At 51.8% G+C, this 13187-nt stretch overlaps 1 protein-coding gene across 2 annotated transcripts in view; it reads left to right on the top strand.

Moving 5' to 3' along the window:
• The window catches only part of STK10 (serine/threonine kinase 10), a 124778-nt gene that overhangs the window by 77733 nt on the left and 33858 nt on the right, over positions 1-13187 (top strand). For both annotated transcript variants that reach the window (XM_070774519.1, XM_019982823.2), the window contains exons 8-10: positions 6976-7110; positions 8869-9411; positions 11661-11791. In XM_070774519.1, the coding sequence (XP_070630620.1) occupies positions 6976-7110; positions 8869-9411; positions 11661-11791 (809 nt within the window). The remainder of the gene's footprint in view (positions 1-6975; positions 7111-8868; positions 9412-11660; positions 11792-13187) is intronic.

The raw sequence follows: 13187 nt of genomic DNA, 5'->3' as shown, positions 1-13187 counted from the left end.
ATACACTTGTTGAATTTGCTCTTAAACCTACTCTGCTCTAGCACAGCGTACTTTTCAAGGTTGTCGGCACCTCTGGATGTCATGGTCAGCTCAGGCTGCAGCGCTGGTTTTGCGGGCCCCAGCAGCGGTCGCAGGCGACCTGTGTCTTCCTGCTGTCGGTTCCTGATGTCAGGTCTCCACGCCCTCTTGGTTTCCTTCCTTCTCACTGGTCACTAGCCTGTCTGTTTTGGCTGTTCTCTTTCTCCAGCTGATTCACATGAGGTTTGCCAGGGCCTTTTCCTCCATCTCCATCACCTCGATGGGTTCGCCTAGTTTGCCTGCAGCCCGGACTGCCCTGCTCAACCCCAGACCCTTGTGTCCGATTGTTTCCCTCCACCCCCCTTAGTATTCTCTATCCGCCTTAGGTGTCCACAGGCATCTCAAACTTAACAGGTCCGCCACTGATCTTTCCCCACATGTGCTCTAGCAGTGATTTTCCCACCCCGGTTGATGGCAGCCCCAGTCAGGCCCCAAACCTTGCAGTCATCTTCTCAGAGGGATTACCCGGTCTTTCTCACACACTCTGTATCCATTCTACCAGGGAGTCCCATCATCCCTGCCTTCTGAACATGCCCAGAATCCAACCACTTCTCACCACCTCCATTGTAGCTGAGGGAAAAGCACAAGGGAACTCCTATACCTCCTGAGTCCACGCCGCTTGAGACTCCATCTTACTCAGGATAAAATCCCGAGTCTCAGTGACCTGCAGGGTCCTGCATGGTCTGCCCATCTCACCTTGATCCCTCGGATCTGTCTCTCTCTTACCCCCTCCCTCTTCCCCAGCCAACCAGCCTCCTTGCTGACACTCCAGGTGCCCTCCCGCCTCAGGGCCTTTGCGCTGGCTGTCCGCTATGCCTGGGCTGCTCTTCCCGTAGACACCCCCACCTCTTTCCTTTCTTCAAATCATTGCTCACATGGCAGCTTCTCAGTGAGGCCTCCCCCAGTGTTCTATTTAAAACTGCAAACCACCCGCACCCTTCACGTTCCTAACTCTCCTTCCTGTGCCCTAACCTTTTTTTTGGAGGGGGCGCTGCATTGGGTCTTAGTTGAGGCACGTGGGGTCTTGGTTCCCCAACCAGGAACTGAACCTGTGTCTGCTGCATTAGAAGGCGGATTCTCGTCACTGGACCACCAGGGCAGTCTTCCTGCACCACTTTAGTTCTCCGTGGCACATAGCACTTAGAGTATATAACTTGTGTATCAGGTTTATTGTTGGTCACCCTGACCAGCGTGTCAGCTCCCTGGGAACAGCAGCTTTTTTTTTTTTTTTTTCACCAGTGTGCCCCAGTCATCCAGAACAGTGCCTGGTATGAGAGGGCTTTCAACTAAATATTTGCTAAATATATTTATTTTTACTTAGTAAACTGTTATGTAAGCTTTTTCCCATGCCAGGTTCGATTCTAAATGTTTACGAATGTTAACTCATTTAATCTTTGTAACAACTCTGTGAAGTAGGTATTGTTTGGATCTCCATCAAACAGATGATAAGAAACTGAGGCACAGAGAGGTCAAGTAGCCTGCAGAAGGTCACACAGCATGTAAGCGACAGAGCTGATTTCTGGTCATCTGGTTCCAAACCTGTTCATTTGACCACTCTAGTAAGCTGCCTCTCTGAACGAATGAAGGAGAGAGAGAAGAGAAGGAGGAAAGTTAGGAGGTGGGGAAAGGAGAATGAAGGAAAAATACCGACGCCTGAAAACTTGGAAGTATTATTAGACATTTTTTAAAGCTAGTCTTGGAGTGTGGGATATCCCGGTTGGTGGTTTCTTTTTTTGTTTTAATTTTCTTTTTTTATTTGGTCACACTGTTTGGCATATGAGATCTTAGTTCCCTGACCAGGCATCTAACCCACGCTGCCTACATTGAAGGCAGAGTCTTAACCCTTGGACCAGGGAAGTTCCCGGCTGATGACTTTTAAGTACACAGAGGAAAACTGGGCTCAATGTCTTCGAAGGTTGACTATGCAGATGGCAACAGAGGTCCTGGCTGGATGCTGGGTGCCAGTTGGTAAGCTTTGCGGCATCATGGGGCTCGCCTCAGAGATAGCACAGAGTAGCTGTCCTCGTCCTGAAGGAGCAGACTGCTGCGTCCCCTCTGGTCCAGGTCTTTCTCGGGGGCACCTGAGCACCTTTCCAGGGACCCTGTGCCCAGATGAGCCTGTCCCCAGGTGGTGCACAGCGTGCTGGCCGTCGGGGAAGGTCCCACGCCTTCCAGTGCTGCATGCTGTCTCTCCTTTTAAACACATCCCGGAGGTGACAGAGCTGGGTCAGTGGCGGGGGTGTGTGTGTGCTTTGTGTCCCAGAGCAGTTTACAAAGCAGTCTTCTGGGCCTCATCAGACAGGAGGGCCTGCTCCGTCTGCCAGCCTCGCTTGCCCGGGGATTCCAGGAGCTTGGGGTCCAGGGGAGTGGCCCTGCTCGCCTGCCCCTCATCAGAAGCTTTCTTCCCCACAGTTCCCCCTCCACTTCCTAAAGACTCCGGGGTACTCAAGGGAGGCCATGGAGCAGATGTTCAGCCTCAAGAAAACACAGCTTCTGGCCAAGCTGAAGAACCACTAATTTGGTCAATATGTGATGTGGCTTGATGAAAACCTGGTATTTCCAGAAGCCTGTGTCTGCGTTATTTGTTTCTGCTGCATCTGCTTCAGCCACTGCAGGGAAGTGTCCCGTGGCTTCTTGCTCAAGTTCACATGTGTGAGGTTGTGCAATGTGAAGCTTGGGAACATTTGGGATCTGATTCTCATCCTCAGTTCTGAAGCACTGTGCTCTGTGGGGATGCAGGAGGGAACGGGAATGGCTGGGAGGGCAGACTGGCGCTAACAGGCTTCTCTGATTGTAGTTCTCCTGATGGTGGTGATGGTGATGATGGTGGTGGTGGTGGTGGTGGTGGTGGTGATGGTGGTGGTGGTGGTGGTGGTGGTGGTGATGGTGATGATGGTGGTTGTGGTGGTGATGGTGGTGGTAGTGGTGATGATGGTGGTGGTGGTGGTGATGATGGTGGTGATGGTGGTGGTGGTGGTGGTGATGATGGTGGTGGTGGTGGTGGTGGTGATGATGGTGGTGATGGTGGTGATGGTGGTGATGATGGTGGTGGTGATGGTGGTGGTGGTGGTGGTGATGGTGATGATGGTGGTTGTGGTGGTGATGGTGGTGGTGATGGTGATGGTGGTGGTGGTGGTGGTGGTGATGGTGATGATGGTGGTTGTGGTGGTGATGGTGGTGGTGGTGGTGATGATGGTGGTGGTGGTGGTGATGGTGGTGGTGGTGGTGGTGGTGATGATGGTGGTGGTGATGGTGGTGATGATGGTGGTGATGGTGGTGGTGATGGTGGTGATGATGGTGGTGATGGTGGTGGTGGTGGTGGTGGTGATGGTGGTGATGGTGGTTGTGGTGGTGATGGTGGTGGTGGTGGTGATGGTGGTGATGGTGGTGGTGGTGGTGGTGGTGATGGTGGTGGTGGTGGTGGTGGTGATGGTGGTGGTGGTGGTGATGATAGTGGTGATGGTGGTGATGGTGGTGGTGGTGATGATGGTGGTGGTGGTGGTGATGATGGTGGTGATGGTGGTGATGATAGTGGTGATGGTGGTGATGGTGGTGGTGGTGATGGTGCTGGAGATGAGGATGATGGTGGTGATGCTTATGCAGATGATTTTTTGAGCCATATTTTGAGCTCTTACTACAATGCTTAGAACATCCATACTATTATTCCTAGGGTACAGATAAGCAAACTGAGGCTCTGAGAGGTTGACTTGTCCAAGTTGTTGGAAGTGGGATTTTACCCCAGGCATCCTGGTCTCAAGTGTAGAGCCCACAGTGTTCACTGCTATACTCTCCTGCTTCCCTCAGCTCAGTTCAGTTGCTCAGCTGTGTCCGACTCTGCGACACCATGAACCACAGCACGCCAGGCCTCCCTGTCCATCACCAACTCCCAGAGTCCACCCAAACCCATGTCCACTGAGTCAGTGATGCCATCCAACCATGGCATCATTGAGTCAGTGATACCATCCAACCATCTCATCCTCTGTCGTCCCCTTCTCCTCCTGCCCTCAATCTTTCCCAGCATCCCGGTCTTTTCAAATGAGTCAGCTCTTATTAACATCCAACTCAAGACCTTTCCGAGCCGCTCGGCTGCTGGAGTGACGCCTCTGAAGGGTCCCTGTTTACAGCACTGTTTTGCTGTACCTTTGTACTCGCTTATGCTCCTGCCTGGAATTCTCTGTGCCCAGATCTTTCCCTGGTCGGCGGCCCGTTTACATCCCCTCAGGTCTCACCTTGAGTGTCCCCTCCCAAGGGGGCCCCTCTGACCTAAGCAGACTCCACCCCACCCCCAGCACCCCAGCCCAGGCCCATGTTCCTCCAGCCTCACACTGTCCTCTTACCTGATCTGAAAAATGTTCTTGTCATCTGGTGACATGCCCATCGTCTTTCCCGAGGCCACGGACCTTGCCTGTCTGCTTGTTTGGCCTTTTTCAGCACCTGGCACGTCGCTGGCCTCAACATGGGACCGAGGCGTGAATCGACGAATGAAGAGGGGTGTGGGAGAGAAGGATGAGAAATTAAATTCTTCATGCCTTTCAAAGCTGGTACTAACTGGAGGAAGTCCAGCTGGTTTAGAGCAATCTGAACGCCAGAGCTCTCTAACAGGAGTGAGTGGCGTTGGTTTCTGGTGTGCAGGGTCAGGTCCCCGGGTGAACAGGTATTGCTTCTGGCCGTTCACAAATGAACTAAACAGATAAAAGCGAATAAGCAGATAAGAATGGTCTGTAGTAGACCTATCTGTGGTGAATGTGTTTTCAGGGTGCTAGACAATTTATTCTCTTTAGTCATTTAGATACTACCCTGCAATCCTGTTGACACTGTTGCTCCAGTGATAAATTTTCTGACAGTAAGAACGGTGAGTTTCATTGGAGCCTTCCTGCAAATTTCAAATGAGCGGATTCCAATTTAATGACCACTCCTAACATGCCTTTCTTTTTTTAAAAAAATTATTTTTATTTATTGGGCCGCGCCAGGCCTTTAGTTGTGTTATGTGGGACCTAGTTCCCTGACCAGGGGTCGAACCTGGGCCCCCTGCTTTGGGAGCTCAGAGACTTAGCCATGGACCACAGGGAGCCACTGTGCCTTTCTCAGCGGCCCTGGGTGAGTGTGGGAAATTGAGGACTCCCGCGTCCCTTTCCACACCCTGATGCAGTGCAGACTTGCAGTAGGGAGATCTTCAGGCTCGTTTACCATCTACTGAGGCCTTAAAAGCTTGGGTGTATCCCACGGACCATGAAATAACTTTCACTTTTTAGAGATGTGACGTTTCTGAAAATGCCTCAGAATATAACATATACCACTTGGCCTCAAGATTTTGCAAAACCCAAGACCTATACAAGCATTTCCATAGCAGCTTTATTAAAACAGAAGCGGCCATCAGCCGCAGAAAGAATAAAGGGCTGTGCCATTGTCATGCGATAGAATGCTGCCCAGGAATCCAAAAGGAACAGTCAGACTTCCCTGGCAGTCATCCCAGTGGTTAGGAATCCTTGCTTCCCTTGTAGGGGGCGTGAATTTGATCCCTGGTTGGGGAACTAAGATCCTGCATACCACGTGCTATGGCCACAAAATTTGAAAAAATAAAATTAGTTTTAAAAAAATTAGAAAAGGAACCGTTTACTAACATGCAACAAGGTAGGGGAATCTCATAGTCTCAGCTTAGTTGTGTTGAGTGAAGAAAGCCAACTACAAAAGACTACGTATTTGGGGATTCTGTTCAGATGGAGGTAAATAACAAGCAAAACTAGTCTCTGGAGCTTGACAGCTGAGGGCAGTGGGTTTGACTGCAAGGGGGATGGGGACTTTCCTGAAGTGATGGAAATGTTCTGTGTCTTGAGCTGGGTGGTGGTTATACTAAGTCTGTATATATGGAAAAAGTCACTGAACTTAATGATTTGTGAACTTTCCTGTGTGTAATTCCTCAATAAAGTGTGTGTGTGTATATGTATGTACATACTATATATTATATTGTATATTACATATTATACTCTGTGTGTGCACACTAGATATTATATATGGTACTCTGTGTGTGCACGCTGGATATTGTATATGGTACTCTGTGTGTGCACGCTGGATATTGTATATGGTATTCTGTGTGTGCATGCTGGATATTGTATATCATACTCTGTGTGTGCACGCTAGATATTATATATCGTACTCTGTGTGTGCACACTAGATATTATATATTGTACTCTGTGTGTGCATACTAGATATTATATATTATACTCTGTATGTGCATATACTGGGTTTCTTGCATTACAAGCAGTCTCCTGCATTGCAGGCAGTTCTTTACTGACTGAGCCACCAGGGAAGCCAATATTTTTAAAACTACACCTTTAAAATCTTTTTAAGAAGTAAATTAACAGGGAATTCCCTGCAGTCCAGTGGTTAAGATTCCATGCATTCACTGCTGAGGGCCCAGGTTCAATCCCTAGTCAGGGAACTGAAATCCCACAAGCCACATGGCATGGCCAAAAAAATAAAAAAGAAAAATAAATTAACAAACACAAATAACCCTCCTGAAACATTATTTTTTGCTCCCACTTTGGGCTAAACTCCTCTCTGTGCTTGATCTCCTTCCACCCTCATACCATCCCTGTGGGTTTGCTATGATTTTCTCCATGCAGAGGTGAGGATCCCGAAACTCAGAGAGGGAAAGGGACCTGCTCAGGGTCACACAGCTAGTGAGCAGCGGAGCTGGCATTTGCCCTCTTTTACCACACACAGGACTTTCTGAGCTGCCTCTGGGTCTGCCTGACCAAGTTCAAGTTCACATCTCCCTGAGGGATGCTGCCAGCCTCCTCTGCCTGGGGGATCGCCTTCCCCGGCCTTGGGTGCCCCTCCTCACCACCCCCGCCCTCGCCCGCTGTGATTCTCACCCAGCTGTCTTGCCCTTCTCAGCATCCCTTCGTCAGCAGCGTCACCAGCAACAAGGCCCTGCGGGAGCTGGTGGCCGAGGCCAAGGCTGAAGTGATGGAGGAGATTGAAGACGGCCGAGATGAGGGGGATGAGGAGGATGCGGTGGAGGCTGCCTCTGTAAGGAGATCAGGGAGTGCCGGGGAGCACTGGGGAGGGATGGGGTCCCCGCATCCCTCAGCTGGGGCGGAAGGGCACCGGGAGGCGCAGGAGAGGTTCCTTTCTGTTCTTTCCCAGCTCAGAGGTCACAGGCTCCCACACCACCGGTTACGTAAGACAGCACAAGGGCCGGGATGAGGCTGCAGGGTGTGTTGGCCAAATCCTATAATTTTCAGGGAAGACCCGGAATTGGAATTTTCTGTGGGATTTTCCAGGTTTTAAAAGTTGGTGGTGGACTCCTTTTGCTTCCCAGCCTGCTCCCTGTCGTGACGCACATACGGAATGAGGATGTGTGTAGCACACGGTGGGCTCAGTGCATGGAAAGGCTGCCTGTGATCAGAGGCAACAGGCCGAGGGGCTCCGAGCACCCCAGACCCCGTCTGGCCATCGCGAGGGCCCAGGGGACCCATGTCTTGGCACGCTTGTAACCCATCTGCAGCTTCGGCACTTGGCTGAGTGTAAATTTAAATTAAAGCTAACTTAAACTTTTTACAAAACATTTGTGTTAGCCACTCAGTCATGTCCGACTCTTTGCAGTCCCATGGACTTGTAGCCCTTGAGACTCCTCTGACCCTGGGATTCTCCAGGCAAGAATACTGGAGTGGACTGCCCTTTCGCTTCTCCAGGGAGTCTTCCCAACCTAGGGACTGAAATCGAGTCTCCTGCATTGCCGGCAGATACTTTGCCCTCTGAGCCACCAGGGAGCCGTAAAGCTAATTTAAATTTTTACAAAACATTTGAGCCAAACAAAACTCATCTGTGGGCTGGATTCTGTCCTGAACTGCCACTTTCGGATCCCTGGTCTAGTCATTTGGGGACAGCTTCCTCCAGGAGGGGAGACTTAGTGTCCAGGTGGTGCTGTGGACCTAGCAAGGCTTGTCCAGACCTGTCTGTTTGGGAAGGATTATATAGCACTTCCTCAAGTGCAGTTCATTCCTGGGAGGAGCCGGAGCTGGTGTGTAAATCCTATAACTAACCTATAACACTTAGAGGTCAAGGTCAGGACAATGTCAAGGGGAGTCTGGACACAGGGAGACCCTCCTGGACAAGGGGAGGGTCTCAGGTCTGGGATGTGTCCCACTCTTGACCTGGAAGGTGGCTACGTGGGTGTTTACTTTATTCATTAAGGGGGACGTTTATGTTTCCTCTGCAGAAATCCTTGTTCTGTTTCACAGTAACAACATTTTCAGTACTTCTACCCCACAAAAGCTCTAAAACACAAAAACAAAACATAGAAAACATAGTGGTTAATAGACGGAAATCTAGCCTCTGGATTAGTTTGGCTTGGCCTTTCTGTGACTTTTAAAAAATTTGAATTAGTTGCCATCTAAAAATTGGGAGATGGCATGTAAAACTCCAGATTCCAGCTTGTCTTGAAAAATTGGAAGGTCTGGGCTCAGGGGACCCAGTTTTTCCAGGCTTTCATGATTGGCTGGAGCATGGTAGCTGCTGCCCGCTTTAGACAGGACCCGAGCTATCTAGCTGGCCGCGGTTGCCTCCACTCCTAGGAGGAATACCTGTTCTTGAAAGCAAGTGGTAATTTTATTGTTGGCTGGGCAGCAGGGAGTGGGGAGGACTGTGGCTCACTAGAGAGGCACCTATGAGACCTCCCTGGCCCTCTTCCGAACCTTGTGGGTGTCTGACTGTCCAGCCTCGCTGCGTCTCTGACTGTTGCTCAGACACACAGGCCTGTGGCCTTGACTGTCTGTTTTTTCCTAGCCTCTGGAGAACCACACTCGAGACTCCTCCGAGGTGAGTCAGCTGAGCATTGATGCGGACAAACTTCTCAAAGAATCACCTTTCACCCCGCCACCTCCCAGCCAGCCTCAGGATGGTGCGAATGGGCCCAGCGAGCCCCCTGGGCACGGGGCTCTCCCGGCCACCAGCCCCCTGGATGTGGCCCCTGGAAACGAGAACGGCCAGGCGGTGCCTGTGCCCCTCCGGAAGTTCCGACCGGTGTCCATGGGTGCCAGAATTCAGGTGTCCGAGGAGAAGCAAGCCGCTGACCAGGGTGGAGACCTCAGTCCAGCGGCCAGCAGGTCCCAGAAAGCAAGCCAGAGCCGTCCCAACAGCAGCGCCCTGGAGACCTTGCGCAGCGAGCTGACCAATGGCAGTCTGGAGCTCCCCACCCCGGGGGCACAGAGCCTTTCCAAGAGGGACTCGGATTGTGGCAGCGTCTCCACCTCTGGGAGCACGGACTTCGGCACCTCCCTGTCAGCAGACATGTCCGTGAACAAGGAGTCGGGCTCTCTGTCCATCAAGGTAACCTCACCTCTTGCGCTGCGGGCTCGGGGCAGGCATTCTGCAGAAGTTGCTGCTGCTCAATGTTGGGTTGTGAGAGCATCCGGTGGCTGCCTTGCATTTTAAGTGGTTCATGAGATTTCTCTTTCTTAGGAGCCCTTTGTTTGAATCGCTGTTTAATCCCCCAGATATCTTGAGTTCAGTCTGGGGTTAAGTCGTGTCAGGCTGTAGGTTTGGGTTTTAATTTCAGTTTGGGGTTCTATTTAAATTGGGTTTGGTTAAAGGCCTTGGTCAAACTAGGGAGAGAGAATTCTGGAAGTGAAAGCTCTCTGACTTGTGGACCGGCTGTGTGGTCCATTTGCTGATAGAGTCAGCGGAAGGGAGTGGGCTCATGGCTGTTCTGAGGGGGAGCGGCGTTATGAGCGACTCTAGCCACTGCACTTCAGAGCTCAACGCAAGGCCTGTGCTGCAAAATGCCTAAAAGGAGCCGTATCGCTGAGTACAGCCCGGCAAACAGAGCCTCAGGTGGCAGGTGGGGAGCTGGGCAGACCCCAGCCTCTGCGCTCTGGACCCCGCGTGTCACAGTGTCCTGGCTGCTGGCTGTGTGGCCTCTTTCTCTCAGGGAGGCCTGACCCTTCCCCGGCCCGCTCCCACAGATCATGAGATGTTCGCGAACTCACCTTTGGTCACCTGATTGGCCGCCCCAAGAACCTCACCCCGAACCAAGGCTGAATTTAGGAAACGTTTTGCAGCCTTTTTGTTTGAAAACCACACAGCAGAGACTCAAAAATTTTGGCCCAAATGAAAGAAGGAAAAAGGAGAAGCAGCCAGCTGTTGCAGTTGCCTTTGGGAACAGAAAGAAAGCGCGTTTCTTTTTTCTTTTGGGGGGTGGGGTGGAGTGGGGGAGAGAAATCACACCAAAAAATTGAATAGATTAGATCATATTACATTTAAAGCTAGTACATTAAAGGCAAGCACAAAACTAAAAGCTAACTTTTTAAAGTGAGAATATCAGACAAATAGAACAGGACTAGCAGAAAGGGCAGCAGCTTTTAGGTGTAAGAAGCATCAGGGCCTTAGGACACGGTTTCTGTCCCTTCTCTTCTTGGAAAGACACTAAGGGTTAGGAAAAAAAAGATAATTTTTTTTTTTAAGTCTGGTCCACCTCGCCTCTCCTCGAGGGTGTTGAGAGGATCCCTTTACTGGAGGGCTGGCAGTGAGTCAGGGAACACAGCTGCTCTGATAAGAGCGCCTGGCTGCGTCAGCGCCCTTGGTTTCACAGGGAGTCTGTTACCCCCTTGCAGAGGCCCTGTGACCGGGACCCCAGGCCTTTCTCCCTTGCCATCTCCGGCTAGCCTCTTCCTGGTTGCTAGTCTGACTCATCCTGAATTGAGTCCTGGGGCACAGGAGGGACTGCCGTAGGGAGATGCTGGAAAGGCCAGGCTGGGCTCCACCAGGAAGGGCCTCTGGAGCCAGGGGAGGAGTTGGAGAAGGAGATGCCGTGAGGACTCCAGTGCAGACCCACAGGCTCATCTAAGTCAGGATAGAGTATGTTCAAAGGGTGTTTAAATGCCTCCAGGAGTTCTGGCAGCACTGTGTAAGCGATCACAGGTGAGGGGCATGATTATGCATAGGAAAGGTAAAGACAAAGATACGAGTAATCTCAGGGTGGCTCCAGAGGGCTGTGGCCTCCTGTGGAGTTCAGGTCAGGTTAGGCTTGGCTGCCAACAGAGTTCTGAACTCTGGTTTTCCAGGCTCCTTGGATTTTGGCATTGAAGATAAGCGATTGTGGTCTGCAATAGCAACTGTCAGAAATAAATATCAAGTGTTGAGCCCTTGTCATGACCCAGGTGCTGTTGCATTCCACCCGCCCCTGCTTCACTGCATCTTCAGAACAACCTGGGGGGCAAGCACTGCTTGTCTCCTCTGACAGGTTGAGGAAGCTGAGGCTTGGGCAGGACAAGGGGCTTGCCCAGGGTCACAGGGCCAGGAGGTGTAGAAGGAGAGTCGGAACCCAGTTCGCTTGGCTGCTGCGCCCTGTGTGTGAGAGAATGCTGGTGGTCAGCAGGCAGAGGCTGGGCAGTGTCCGAAGGGTGAGGTCAGGGAGAGGAAGAGGCCTAACCTCAGAGACTCAGGCCTCCAGGTTGAGAAGCTTGAGGCACGCGGGGAACCATGGACAGTCACCTCCTTCCTGGACTGGGCTGAGACTGGGCCACCCATGGATTCATGGCTGTAATGCTGAGCTTTGCCTAATGATCTTCCCTGGCCAGGACTCAAGGCTGCACAATAAGACCCTGAAGAGGACACGCAAGTTTGTTGTGGATGGCGTGGAGGTGAGCATTACCACCTCCAAGATCATCAGTGAGGATGAGAAGAAGGACGAGGAGATGCGATTCCTCAGGTGAGGCTGGGAGGGGCTGCTGACGGCCGTAACAGGGTAGGGATGAGACGGGAGATTTGGGTCTTTCTGGTGCAAGAACTGAGACTTCCCTGGCAGTCCAGTGTTTCGGGCTCTGTGCTCCAACTGTACGGGCACAGATTCAATCCATGGTCAGGGACCTAAGATCTCACCTGCTACGCTGCCAAAAAAGAACTGTCTGTCTGTCTATAGCATTAAGTGTGGAATCAGGGACACTAAAAGAAGCTGGCTTTGTCCGAGACCCTGTATTCCCTAACTCACCTCCCTCCTCCATATACCCACCCACCTCTTCATCCATTTCCCTCCCCCTCCATTTACTTGTCCACTCATCAGCCCACCCCTCTACCCACTCATTCATTCATCCGTCCATCCACACACCTGTCCCTCCATCCTCTAACCCATCCTTCTAGTCACCCACCCACCCATCACCTACGCACCCACTCAGCTCCCTATCCACGCATTCCTCCAGCCTCCCCTCCAGCTAGCCAGCCATCCATTCACTGATATATCCACACCCCCTCACCAGGTTGGGGGACACATTGATGACCCAGATAATGGAGGTGTGGCTGTTGTAGAACTTACACCTCATAGGCCCACAAATAGCACTCAAGATAATTCCCAACTGTAGTTCATGCTGTGGAGGGAATAATGGCTGATGGGGCAGTGGCCACTGGGCTAGGGGTGGGGGGCCTTGCCTGGCAGGAAATCCCCTGAGCAGAGCAGAGGGTTCAGAGGAGCCAGCCAGTGGCAGAGCCGGGAGACCATGGCAGGAACTCCAAAGCCAAGGCTTGTTCAGGGACCTGAGAGGGCGGAGCTGGAGTGTGGAGTTGGAGGGAGAGGATGCGGAGTCATCCCCAGGGCCCACAGGGTCCAGGTCACGTCAGTCCACGGGCAGGGGTGGAGAAACGTAGGTTTCATCCCCAGTGGAGGGACTGATGCTGAAGCTCCAATACTTTGGCTACCTGATGCGAAGAGCTGACTCATTGGAAAAGACCCTGATGCTGGGAAAGATTGAGGGCAGGAGGAGAAGGGGACGACAGGGGATGAGATGGTTGGATGGCATCACGGACTCAATGGACGAGTTTGAGCAAACTCTGGAAAACGGTTAAGGACAGGGAAGCCTGGTGTGCTGCAGTCCATGGGGTCGCAAAGAGTCAGACACGACTCTTTGTAGCGATTCTACAACAAAAAAACAACTGGAATGAAGCATCTGGAGAGTGACCAGCTGTAATGTCCCTTTTAAAAGCCGACTTTGCTGTCATCCAAGTCTGGGCTATAGAGGGGGCAGGACTGAAGCAGGGATGCAGGGACACCCTGGCCAGGACGGTGGCCAGACATAGGGAAGGCGTGGCCGGACAGGTTGGGTTCAGCATGCATT

This window comes from Bos indicus, chromosome 20 (genome assembly GCF_029378745.1).
Source record: "Bos indicus isolate NIAB-ARS_2022 breed Sahiwal x Tharparkar chromosome 20, NIAB-ARS_B.indTharparkar_mat_pri_1.0, whole genome shotgun sequence".
Taxonomy (NCBI): domain Eukaryota; kingdom Metazoa; phylum Chordata; class Mammalia; order Artiodactyla; family Bovidae; genus Bos; species Bos indicus.
This window is presented reverse-complemented; position numbering and strand designations above follow the sequence as displayed.